Genomic DNA, 13,648 nt, shown 5'->3' on the forward strand with positions numbered 1-13,648 from the left:
TACAGAATAGATAGGTGGGAGTTGCACTTCTTGTCCCTTTCTCAAGTAAAGACAAATTGTTGCAGGACATGGAGGGCCAGATTTGCCCTGCAGGCCTCGAGTTTGACACCATTCTAAAACATAAGATACCATGTAACAATGTACTACTTGGGAGGTGAGGAGGTTAGATACAAGGGTGGGGGAAGCAGGGACTGTGGGGAAGGGAGGACGAAGTAGTAATCGGAGACTTACTTTTGTCAGGAGATTTGACGAGGGTGGCGGAGGACGAGGATAGGCGTTTGCTGATGCTAGCCTCCGCCGGCTGTTTGAGGTTGGCGGTGGATGTGGAGCGCTTGTCTACAAGTCGGGGTGAGGGGAAGGGGGGGGGGGGACAAACAAGGGAGGGATTACACTACAGCTAGCTCAAAAGGGAGGTGCACACAGTGGAAGGCTCTAAAGCAGGGGTGGCAAACTGTGGTCCTAGAAGGGCCGCAGTCCTGCAAGTTTTAGAGGTTTTCCTACTCGAACTGCAAATGATTCCAATTAACAGCATCGTTATCAGGCTTATGCAGAGCTTGCTGATGAGCTGATCATGAATTAGCTGTGTTGAAGAATGGAAATATCCAAAACCTGCAGAACTTGGGGCCTGGATGACTGGATCTTGCCATCGCTGATCTAAAGGGTGCAAAGGTGCTAAAAAAGTTATGCACTAGTAATATAACACCACTGGCCATAACATTAGAAGCACCTAAGATAGATCTTAGCTAATGAGATCCAGTACGGATTTGTATCGAAAAACATCTGCCTTTACAAAGGCAATATTTTGTTTACCTTATTACCAAGGCAGACTTTTTGTTACATGTCCTTTTATGAATCTAGATTAGATTCTCTCTCTTTATGACCTAACTGAGTTTTTCGAATACACTAGTGACACATTACTGAAGGAATGTGTTGCCCTTTTAATGCTTTAGCCTTTTTTTTTTTTTTTTGTAACAACCGCAACACTGTGCGCATACATCATGCGGTGAAGTTAGTGGAGCAGACCGAGGAGCCACAACATGTCATGATCTGCACCCAAAGTGACATTATTAGTTCAGCCTGGCATTTCACTGGGCTTCCATGCAAAGTAGGCCCGATGACCCGGCCCTGCCCAAAAGTGTGAGTGAGTCCAAGACCTAAAAGCAACACTCCCTGCGAGCAGAAAGCATACCGACAGGGAGAGGCTTCATCTATTTAACCATCAGTGTTAGGCTAGGCTGCAAAAGAAGGTAAGTGTGAGGAAGAGAAGCTACAGTATAACCCAAATGTCCGTTGCACCAACATGTGCCCATGCTGAGGATTTTAAACTCGCGGGCAAATTCGCAAACAAAACCTTGTCGGTTCCTTGGAGGCTTTTCTGGTGAAGAAGTCGAGACTACTATAGTTACTGGAGATGAGGCGCCTGCATCCGAGTCTCCTGTGGGGAAAGAAACCTCTCAGCGGCGAAGTGATAGCACGCACACGCGGGGTGCGCTGATCTCACTTCCAAGCCTTTCTTTCACAATCTCTCAAGACACAATATGAGCAATATGTGAACACGGAAGTTAGGCAAAATAGTTTCTCTAGATGGATAAAAACTGCTGGATTTTGCTGCTTAATTTATATTCCACAAACACAATATTACAGTAATCAGAATACCGTGTTTAGACGAGCAACATATTCTTGTAGAGGACATTTTTGGGTTGGCCTCCCCTTTAAAGTGTAAAACACTCTTCTAAATACAGTACAGCAGACTGCACCAGTTTTAGCACCCACTAGGTGGAATCTTAGTCATTCAGACCTGAAGTACTTACAAAGAAAGAGCGGCAACAACAGGTTGAGATGGCGGAAATGTAATAACATTTTTGAATGGCCCAAAACAAACAAAAGGTCCATTACCTGTTCGCCCATCTGAGTCCGTTGACAATCCTCCCCAGGACCATCTCTTCTGTCTCTGGTCGGCCCGCTGGCTTCGCTCTAACGTTCGTCTCATCACTGCCTCGTAATGCTCCTGACACATGGAGAGAAAAAAAAAAAAAAAAAAAACGGAATAAAGAGATGATCTCTATTCACAAGAGCAAACTTGCTGGCACGCAGGCTTCCTTTGTTAGCTACCTTCTCCTCCTCCTGTTTCTGCTTCCTCTTCTCCTCCACAGCCAGACGCTTCTGCTCCTCTTTCCTTCGCTGCTCCGTCGCTTTCTTGTGACGTTCCTCCTGCTGGCGCTCCACTTGCATCTTAGCTTTGCGCTCGCGCTCCATGATCTGAGACTCACGCAAAGCTGAGGACAAAAGCAAATCAAGGATAGGACATTTTCAAATTTCAATTTAATAAGGTATCGTTTGTTTCATAAACACAATATGGGCAAATACATTCCGTCCAACAGTTTCTTATGTTCTTGATATTCTACGATCAACAAAAAGTGCCGTTCGGCAACCAGAGCAACGCCAGCATGTCAAGCTCGAGTGTGGATGTGGAGATTCTGGAGACGTATGCAAAAGTGGCCAAGGGGTTCCAAGCCTCCTCTGGTATGAAAATCAGCATAAACTCTTGTGTGTCAGGAGGTTCAGGGTCTGACTTTCATGGTCAAAGCAGCTGCATGCAAGCATTACATCACCAAAGCCGCAACTGGACGCTTGAAGAGTAAAAAACGTGTTCTGTCGAACAACAAATAGCGCTTGTCATGAGGGAAAGTAGGTGAGGTTGGCCCATGCCTGCGGCTTGGCTGATTAGGTAAACTGGTGTTCTAAGAATAAAGGTTTGAAACCCGGGTTTTGGAGTACCCTTGAGCAAAACACTAAAACCACACTCGCTTCTAATGTGTGAATGAGGATTCAAATGAATAATTCAGTGTGCAAATCAACCACTAATTTTCCGTCAATGGGAATGTGTATCGCCATCATGAGTTGATGTGTGACTGAGATGGCACTGACAATGAGCTTTGAGTTTAAGATTAATTTTCTTTCTCAGGCTGACATTTTGGCCTATTCTTTGTCAAATGTTTGTGGATTTACAATGAGACGCACACTAACCAAAAGTTAATATTTGACTTTTGGTTGACATTTCAGTGAACCCAAAGTCTAACGCAGATCAAACAATTTTGTGGCAATCCGCTTCTTCACTTGCCAATCATGCCATTAGGGCTGGGTGATTGATTGGGCGATCAATATCAACACAAAATGCATTTGATAGAAAGAAAAAATAATATTAACTCATTCACTGCCATCGACGGCTATAGACGTCAAAAATTCATTTGAACTCTTTCTATTAGTTTAACATTTTTCCCCACTTTTGTCAACAACAGTATGAGTACCTGGATTTTTTTTATTGTATTAGAACAGATATAAAATGTGTGATTATTCATGAGTTAACTAGTGCAGTCATGAGATTAATTACGATTAAAAATTGTAATCGCCTGTCGCCCCTAATTTTTCTTAGAAAAAAAATGATTATTAAAAAAATAAAATAAAGAAAAGATTATTAAAAATTAATTAATCGCATGACTTCACTAGTTAACTCACGATTAATCACAAATTTTATATCTGTTCTAAATGTACAAAAAAAAAATCTAGGCTTTCATACTCTTAACAAAAATGGAAGAAAAAGTTAAGCGAATACAAATAGTTCAAATTAATTTTTGACGTCTATTGCTGTCAATGGCAGTGAATGAGTTAATAGTAAGCAAACCCGAATTGCGGGGCGCAACTGTAAATATATTGTTAGATTGTCTTCTTACCTTGTTGCCTGTCTGCCTCCTCTCGTCTCTCTTTTGCTACCCGCAGTCGATCGTCTACTCGAAGTGTGCCGCCGTCGAGGACTGCAAAAAAAAAAAAAGGTACACAGATGGAGGCTGCAGCTTAAAAACGGACATATATTAGCGTTGCACCAAGTTGTGAGTGCTGGTGGGGGGGGGGCTATCATTAATGAGCTTGTCAAGTAGTAAGGTGATGACTCAGGGCCTGATTGCAGTAAGCCATGCAGAGCAGGGGGGCGGCAAGTGGATTGTTTGGTAGCAAACCGTTGAAGGAGATAAGGACATGTGGGGATGTGAAGTGGCTTACCTGGCCGACAGCCCTGAGCTTTGGCTGCTGCGTTTGCTGGAGGTGCTGGACTCACGGCCAGGCTGCGCCGCTCCTCGGCTTGGGCCTGCGCAGCTGCAGCTGGACCAGGGAAGAGCGCACAATTCACCATTTAGGGCAGAGATTCTCGACTTTTTGAGTCCACTTGCACGGGAGACATTTTCCCAAAGATCCACCTCATATACAGTGGAATCTCTTAAGTCAAAAAGAAATTCAATTTGGAGATGATCAAACCAAAATTTTCTGGAAGAAATCTGCCTTAACTCTTTGACTGCCAAAAACGTTAAATAACGTTTAGTAAAATCCTATGGAGGAGTGCCAAAGACGTTAAAAGACGTTTGTTTCAAAACAGAGGTGAAACTAACCATTTTCTACTGTTGATTACTGAAAAACGGAATAAGGTAGAAACAAACTTTTTTTTCTGATGAAAGATGAGAGTCCAATCTTTCATTTGGTCGGATGTGTGTTTCCATAGTCCAAACACATAATTTTCTATGGACCTTGAAAGATCAGTCAAAATGCTTAAAATCGGCTGGCACCCACGGCATCCCTTTTCTGAAAACGTCTGGCAGTCAAAGAGTTAAAATTCACATACAAAGAGTCGAAAACATTGACAACTGGGCGACGTTCATTCTCAGTTTCGTCTCTGTCAAGTGTCGTCAATTCTACTGTATAATCACATAAATTTTGGGCCAGTGCTTCATTCGAAGGCTTCCACAACCTGAGGTGTCAAAATTGCTTGCACTGATACGCTGCATTTGAATTTAACAAACACAATCCTGGCACCTCGGAGAGAAACTCTGACTTAGCATTCAATGTCGCCTTCCAACGCTCCAAAGTGGGGCTAATAAAATGCAATTATTGTTTTTAATATTTGAAAGCACTTTGCTCCTCACCAAGGCAAAATTGTGCATTGCAGACGTAGTAGGAAGGAAACGGCACATGATCAGGCTGCATCAGTTCCGTCCTGACTGCATTTCTCAGCGGTGCGCTCTCAGCAATACTGAATTGCTGACGAGTAGGCAAATTAGATCTTCTGTCATGTGATACGCAAACAAGGCTGCTTCCCACCTCACTCACTCATTCATTCATTCATTCGGGTTCTGCTGATGTACTTTGTGTTACTTATGTCGATGAGTGTTTCCATTTCTTGAGGAAAAAGCCTACGAGACGATCAGTACACTGAACCCACCCATTCACTGGCAGCTTTTGTCAAGGCAGAAGTCCCCAATTTAACTTGTAACTAAGTAACTTAATGTCACGTAACAAACCCAGAAAACAGGTGAGCCGGGACGTTCGGAAGCTGCCACTATGATGTAATTCTCAGTTGACGGCAAGTGGAAGAAACTGGAAGATTTCCTCCCAAATCTGCTGACAAGCATAACGTAAAACCGATTTCATTATTCATTCATTCGCCACAATGAAAACAAGTTTGTAACTGCAATGTAGTTACAAGATGCTAATCGTTAGCAGCTTCTGCTATCCCAAGTACGCTTACTCACTGACAGTGACACCCATGTCACTCACATGGCTAGGCCCCAGCTTGTTGTTTTGTATTGCAAAATGGATTCTTATCCAATTATTCAAATTATCAATGGGATAATTGTTAGAATACACCTTTGAAAAAAAATAGTTATTTAGCTGCAACCATTTTTCATATTGAGCTGCCACTATTTGCAATAAGGAACCGAGTTCTGCCGCTAATAGCGAATATCTGCAATTTAAAAGAAAAAAGGATTATAAAGTACTTTAAAGGCCTAAAGGCTTAACAATGGTGATAATGATTACTTTTGTCTAAGTGAAGCTCCTCAACTCATTATTAGAATATTGACACCAAGGCAACAGCGTTACTGTTTTGGCCCGAGCAGCTTCTGGCGTGTCAATAAATCAAAACAACAACTACGCACGGAGACAGTCGCCATGGAGCAAAAAGAACATTCATGTGCTAATTGAAGTGCTGTGATTAGACTGCAGAAGTGGGCCTCAAGAGAACCAGGTGTGCTCATAGAACGGACGAGCCAATCACAGACACCCCTCAGCACTTCATCCCTGAGGAGATTTGTGCGTATAAACAATCAACAGTGGCAGCTTCGTCAAAACATCTTGCCTGAAACGTACCACCGCCATTTTAAGAGGCGAGCGGGCTCCGAGCGACACTCGTTTATGTCTGGCCACCAATCGGACCAGGCTGGGGCTGCCAGCCAATTATGGCAAGCAGCAGTGCAGACCTCCGTGGGGGCTTGTCATTAAGTGGAGGAGGAGGAAGCAGACCGGCCGGCGTAAAACGGCCGTTCCAATTCTAGCGCTAATCAGGCGCTACTTCTCTAAATTGCTGGCAAAACATCAACGAGCAGCCTCTCAAATGCACACTCTTAAGGAAGTGCGTACTGTCCTATAATCCTATATTTAAAATAGCATATTTGTCATCCATCTGGTTAGGGATTGCGTGATCCTATGTGGCCACGAGTGGCACTGATGAAATATTGTATCCAGTATTTAAGTTTCCCCATCCCTGATCTCAACTGAACACCTCATTTGACAATTAGCTTCCCGGGATCAAGCGACGTAACCGGAAAGGATCAATTTTGGCTGGCAGCATCCGTGGCTGGCTTAACGGCAGTGAAGAGTCTTGATGCCACGCGCACATGCACACTTTTAAACACATTGCCAGATCCTGGACGGGATTACTCCAGACCTTGTCATGCAAAGGTAAGCCTGGGCTATTTGCAGTGCGTCCTGGCACGGTGACACAACCCCGGGGAGTCTTCCAGATGGACCTCATTCTCTCTCTCACTTAGTCCTTTATCTGTTATTTCTCATTGAGAATGGTCCAAACAGGTCTACAAGGTTGACTTTAACATACAGCTCAAACGTGCAACGATGCATACTAACTTTGAAGCTTAGTTTTGCAATTCAAATTTTCTGCGTGACCTTCCCGATGCAGCGCGTCAGATCGGCGACTTTACATAAAAGCACAGGAAGGAAGAGGAGCAAAGCCAAGAGAAAAAAATCACATAGAAACCAAAGCTGCTCCACTGTGGCGGTTGAGTGAGTCCAACCATTTCGAGAAATACTTGTCATGCTTTCAATAATTTGGCAAGAGCCGATAACCTTGCAACAGTGTAAAGCCATCATTTCTACCGGCTAGCTTTTCTCCTTGCCTGCATTCTTGTGGAAATGGCCACGCGCATGAGCGAGATTCCTCGCATTTCACTGCCACCTCGAAGGTCCAACGCCTTCAAATTAGAAGGGGGAAAACATGTCTTAAATGTCACTCGTGTGCCAAGTGAAGAAGAATATCCACCAGAATTGACTATGAACTAAGACAAAAGTAATTTTATCCAGCGCTAGCGAGTGGTTCAGTACTAAACTAGTTGAAGATGATCATTGCTTATGATATATTTACTCTTAAAAACTATCAACATACGATATTAGTTAAGAAAGTGTCAATTACTTGCGTTTTCTCGCTATTCGCGGTGGGTTTACTGTGTTTTCATAAAACCACAAATCTGTCCGGCTGAAGGTTCCGGTATGAAAGCGCTGGATGGAAAAGTGACCGGGGAAACAGGAAGACCATCAGCACTAAATGTGGCCACTTGTTGCCAGGAGTAACACCCGCCTACGCCCACGCCGGGTATGCATTAAGACCCCCCCCCCCCCCCTTCCCCGTCTCTTGGCTCCCAAAAACACAGAAAAACCGTCAGCTGCGCCCCATTCAAAACAAAATGTGCATTCATGCTCCTGCACAGACTGAAACTCCACAGATGCAGTGAGCAGTCATTTTTGCAACACAAACCCTTATCAGTGCATCGGCTCTCTTTACAGCCTGTCTGCATGTGTGCCACTGATGCTTGATGGGGGAAAAAATTAGGTCAGACATTGTTATGGTAACCCTGCAAATATAAAAGGGGGGGGGGGACATGGGTCATGCCATATGTCAACATACACTTGCCACCAAAGGGCATGACGAGAAACGGGCACAAGAAAGCAATTAATAAACTGGCAATCATATGAGATTAAGATTGAAGTAATTAACTTATTTCAAAGTAAAAATTGGGGACGGTGGGAACCATTTTATGAACAGAATCAAATGAAGTCCAAAAGCGCATTTGACAAGCAACTCTTAACTCTTCTGGTTGAGCTAACGCGGCTACATTGTCGATGCCAAGCGCCAGGAAGTCGATCAATTTTGACTTACTTTGTCTTATTTAAAATGAGAACTTAATCGTGACATGTTGATTAAAAAGAGCCACACAAAATGTCGCCGAATAAACGCCAACCCGGTCCGGCGAGGAAGGTAACGTTACAACTTCAACTTAGCATTAGCCGCCAGTGCTATTAAGCCGAGTCGTTAAGTTCCCTTTAGGGATGTGACCCCAAAATGTAACCTTGTCACGACGACATTTTGTTACCGTTATGGTGGAAAAGTCTCCCTTTTGGCGGTCCATTGAGACGGCGACGGGAACTAACGTTACTAACCCCGGGTTGGTGGAGGAAGTGGGGGTTTGCTGACCGCGTTACAGCCCGTTCAAATCACCGCCAAAAAAAAAAGCACAACTCACTAGAACAAAACAATTAGAGTTAATCTTTTCCTTACCCATTTGGCTCCGCAAGTCTTTAAGACTCACTGTGGCCTCCGCCATTTCTATAGGTTTCCTCCTGAGTGTGTTTTTTCTTTCTTTTCTACAGCGAGAGCACGTAACACATCGCGACCGACCGGCAGCGAGCTGGCAGGCAGGCAGGCCAGGCAGGCAGCAGTCGTCAGCCTGGGACCGGACGCCAAGGAGACGTGGACGTCAAAGAGCAGCGATTAAATCGAGAGCAACACCGTATCTCGTTTCCGGGCAAACGAACGTCGTAAAAGCCTAGTTAGCGGTTCTTCAACTCCAAAAAATACATTCTCAAATACCTAGTTAGTTTTCAAAGTACCACCACAGTACAGTAACGTAGTAGGCCTTTTCTTAGCAAAAATGTGGTTTTATTCCTTTCATTTGTAAACCACTGTAACTTTACGCAGTTCAATAATTGATACTGTACTATAGTAAAAAAAAAAAACTGTAAAAAACTAAACTAAAAAAAAGAAGATTTAATGTAACTGTATTTTACTGTTCTTGAAACTTGTGCATTTTATTTGAATTTACAGTACTAATTCGGTATTTTTAGAGCATCACTGGCCAAGTACTACATTTTTTAGAATCACTGGCCTCTTAAAAATGATTAAAATGATAAGCAAGCTATAATATCATATTATAGAAATATAATATTAGGAAGATCAGGTTCACACACACGAGTCGTCCTACAACTGCAAATAAAGGCTCCATGTATTCACAGTAGATCAAAATATTGCTTAATAAGCGCAATGTCAACATTATAAAAAGTACGCAAACAAAAATAAACGCAACTATACAGTTGACAGTCGACACCTGCATACTCGCGGTTCGGCACACGCGGATTCGCATACTGGCCTGGCTGGGTGTTTATTTATTGTTTCCCCATTTATCCCGCATATAGAATTGTTCTCAGTTTTTTGGGGGGAATATTTTTTTTAGGTTTGTAAAAAAACAAACAACCCAACAAAAAAAGAGTAATTTGTATTAATTTCAATGTGCGTCGTTTATATAATTTTGGCTATTAGCGGGCCAGCCGGGTCCATATTACCATCTAATGGGGGGAAGGGGGGGGGGTCTATACTTACACTTGGATTACAAACGATTTTCGATCCGTTGTGGTTGTGGTTCTTCCATAGTCTTCCACTCGACAATCATGTGAGGGGCGGCGCAGAACAAGCGAATTTTCACCAGAGCCGTACAATGGCTCTGATTTTCACAAGTCAAGCGCGCCCCCTAGTGTAAATGGGCGATTACTACATTCCAAACACTTTACAATCAGTGAGTGGTTCTCAAATTTTATTTACAACTAAACATGTCAACTACTACCCTCTCATTTGTACACACATTTTTACTAAGTATGTGAATGTGTTAAAAAATACTTTATTTCTCCAAGTGCAATAAACAACAAAAACAATAAAATAGTCTAGCCTTGTAGTGGGCCTAAGAAGGCTATGCATTGACCACAAGACTAATTTATGCCTAAAATGAATATTTAATAGCGTTGGGAGCCACTGTGACATTCTGCACAGTTTGAACATTTTCACTGTGCTTAACTATAGGAGAAAAAAATATATTTTCATAATGATTTACTCAAAATGTTTTACATAAAAATGGACCTAAATAAAAGTTTATCATATCAATTTTCAACAACAAAATGTATCATGAAAATGTGTGGAAGGGATTTTTTTTTTTGTAATATGTATTGAATGAAGTAAAGAAAAAAAATCTACCAAAATGAAAACAACAAATTCACTGAGCAAGAAACCTGAAGTAGAAGCACAAATTGCTGTAGTGGGCCACATAAAACTGTGGCAGGCCGTATCTGGCACCCGGGCCTTAGGTTTGACACCTGTGCACGAGAAGGCGCCAACCTACGACTACTGGTACAAGTACCACAATTTGAGAATCATTGGTTTAGAACAATTATTATTGAGGGGAAAAGTCCTTTGTACAACATCAAGGTATTAAAATGGATGTGCTCTAAGATTCATAGGGCTATAAGTATTCAACTCATTCTGAAATTGTCCGATACACTCAGATGAGTTTTGAGGGGATAAAAGAAATATAAATCTTACCCGGTTTGAAGAATCTGCAGAAGTTAAGAATACAAGAAATGCTCCCAATCCGCTGGAGGATTCTCCGAATGAGAGAAGATCATATTATCTCATTGCACTTATGTTTTCTCTCCCTCACCATGAACACTAACGCCTCTGTTCTGGTCCGTCTCACATGCTTTCGCCACAGGGGCCTTTCATCTGTTTGACACGGTAAACAGGAAGTGAAGCCGCATGTGGGGTTCTAGTTCAAAACCTCGCTTTTGCCGAAGAGTCGGACTCCAAAACAATCGGTGTCCTTTTATTTGTGGTGTGGCCCAGCTGTGGCGCAAGTCAACAAAAGTGGGTCAGAAAAGCGCTCGCTTGTATGAAACGTGGTCTTCTATCCTGGCAACCAGGTACCACCCAGAACCTCGTTGATGACTTGCTGGTATCTGGGTGCGGAAGTTAAGACTGTAAAGTTGAACATGTGCAGACCACCACCGTGGGGAACGTGAGCCGGAGTCTCGAAAACAGCGCTCACATGGTTCAGCTGCATCCGTGTCACAGACTGGAAGAGTCAATGAACGCTCCCTGAGGCCATGGGCAGAATCCTGACCCGAGTAACACACACATAAAACAAGCAAAGAGAAACCGAGTAAAGGAAAATATAAGTAGTAAGCTAATCAAGACCCATGAAAATGTCATGCCAGATGTGATCAAATCACTCAAAATGCACATAAGATAACAGATACAAAATCCCCGTCAGAGTACACCAATTCCAATCTCATATATTTTGGGGCTTTTTCCTGTTATCTTTTTTTTTTTTTTTTTTAATCTTTAATTTCATGCAATTTTAAGGAAACGGGCTATATTGGGATATATAAGTCTTAACCGAATTGTATATGTAAAAGTATTAGTGGCATCAGTGACTAATCAAGAATTTTGATTTGTACAAATATAGGTTTTAAAGGAGAAGTCAACCCAATTTTTAAATATTTTTTTGGACAATAATATGTTCTATTCAACCCTACTAGCTAAGCAGCAAAATCCAGCCGTTTTTATCCATCTCAGGGGGCGGCCATTTTGCTACTTGCTGTCCACTGAAGATGACATCAATGTTGCTCAGGTCTCAGGTAACAACCAATCACAGCGCATCTTAAAAAAAAACAGGTGAGCTCTGATTGGTTGTTGCCTAAGCTTTGAGCAACATTGATGTCCTTTTCAGTCAAGTGGCAAAATGGCCGCCCCCCCGAGATGAATAAAAAATGGCTGGATTATGCTGCATAGCTCACATTCCACAAATGTCATATTAATCAGAATGTCATGTTTAGACGAGTGAGGTCACATTATTGTCAAGAAATGTTAAAGGTTGACTTCAACTTAAAAAAAAAAAAAAGTATCATCCCAGATTTTAATAATAATAATACATTTTGAAACAAAAATATACTATTATAAGGGCTATTTCTGCATGTGTCATTGACCAGAAGGCATGACTAATATGAATATCTAAAAATGTAAGCATTTAAATGTAAATGCATATTTTGTTTTTGTGTTTCACCACTGCAAACTAAAAACGAGTAAACAGTTTTATTATTTTAAATGAATACCTCACCAACAAAATAATGGACAACAGTTGGGACAAGCCGCGAGTCGCAACAAGAAGTGTAATCATACTGTCATGTGTTATTTGACCAGTAGGTGGGGTTATAGAGCCATATTGATCCACAAGGGGAGCGACGTTCAAATTGATCTTATTTTTCTTTTTTCCTTCGTGAGAAAATACAAGAGAAAAAAAGAAGGAAAGGAAAGGAAAGAAGGAAAAAAGAGAAAAAGAGAAAAGAAAATGAAAAAAGAAGAAGAAGCAATGTCAGAGCATGACCCCAAGAAGACAATCTTACTGACATGGGCCAGAAGATGACACAGAAGGCCCAATTAGATTTGTTTGCCAAGCGATTATTTGACAATATTGCAAGGCAGCAGAATACGACATTGGCTGTTTGCAAAGACTTTTATGATGTCCACAGTGAACAAGTCCACAAGGCTTGCTGGTTAATCTTATTGCCTGAGTTTAATGAGTAACTCCAGGAACCAAATAATAGAGGGTGCGGGGACGACTTCTTCGGCACAGGTGACACCCGCGGTTCCTTCACGTCAGCATCTAGCAGTTTAATACATCAAAAATTGTTGTTTTTAAGCGCTTGTTTGGCATATTTGACCACTCAGACGAGACCGTCTTGGTAAGTCGATAACGCAGAGCCTTTTAAACAACATTAGGGGTTTAAAATAGGAGATTGAATGCAAATTGTGCATTTATCTCTTTTTGTGTTGTAGCAGATGTCCATTTGACCGCCTCGGGGGGTTCCAGATTTTTTATTCATTTATTTTTTTGCTGCTGCAATGAATTCTGTGACAAGTTTATCGTCCCTGACTGCTTGCGTGCTCCTCTCAGTGTGTCTTCTGGCTTCACGTAAGACTTCCGATTCAACTTTGAATGACAATTATTTTTTTTTTTTACAAGCTGTGTGAGAATGTTGAAATGTTCCGCTTAAGAATGACTAAATACATTTGGAAGTAAAATGTTGAAATGCCAAAGACGAAAAAGCAACGTGTCAGGTTATCAAAAACTGACATTTGCTAGGTGCGATGACTTCAATATTGTACATTTTACTGTACATTTAGAACATATATCAAATTTGCGATTAATCGTGAGTTAATTATTGAAGTCGTGATTAATTACGATAAAAAAAATGTAATCGCCTGACACCCCTATTATTAATACTTATTATGATTACTGGGCAGCACGGTGGCTGACTGGTTAGCACGTCCGCCTCCCAGTGCAGAGGACGTGAGATCGAGTCCGGGCTTCGGCCTTCCTGGGTGGAGTTTGCATGTTCTCCCCGTGCTTGCGTGGGTTTTCACCGGGTACTC

General features: G+C 42.0%; 1 protein-coding gene across 20 annotated transcripts in view; it reads right to left on the reverse strand.

The window, feature by feature from the left end:
* map7d3 (MAP7 domain containing 3) overlaps positions 1-9,799 on the reverse strand; it is a 26,990-nt gene extending 17,191 nt beyond the window's left edge. For 8 of the 20 annotated variants that reach the window (XM_077578369.1, XM_077578364.1, XM_077578363.1 and 5 more), the window contains exons 1-7: positions 8,672-8,872; positions 4,057-4,155; positions 3,732-3,812; positions 2,113-2,276; positions 1,897-2,008; positions 1,352-1,435; positions 232-336 (exon numbers count right to left, since the gene is read on the reverse strand). In XM_077578369.1, coding sequence (XP_077434495.1) covers positions 232-336; positions 1,352-1,435; positions 1,897-2,008; positions 2,113-2,276; positions 3,732-3,812; positions 4,057-4,155; positions 8,672-8,717 — 691 coding nt within the window. In that variant the 5' untranslated portion in view covers positions 8,718-8,872. Of the gene's footprint in view, positions 1-231; positions 337-1,351; positions 1,436-1,896; positions 2,009-2,112; positions 2,277-3,731; positions 3,813-4,056; positions 4,156-8,671; positions 8,874-9,769 lie in introns of those variants that run through there. The other 12 variants (XR_013295637.1, XM_077578357.1, XM_077578356.1 and 9 more) reach the window with 8 other exon arrangements.
* Between the last annotated feature and the right edge of the window lie 3,849 nt (positions 9,800-13,648).

The sequence above is a fragment of the Vanacampus margaritifer genome, chromosome 10, assembly GCF_051991255.1.
Source record: "Vanacampus margaritifer isolate UIUO_Vmar chromosome 10, RoL_Vmar_1.0, whole genome shotgun sequence".
In the NCBI taxonomy this organism is placed as follows: Eukaryota; Metazoa; Chordata; class Actinopteri; order Syngnathiformes; family Syngnathidae; genus Vanacampus; species Vanacampus margaritifer.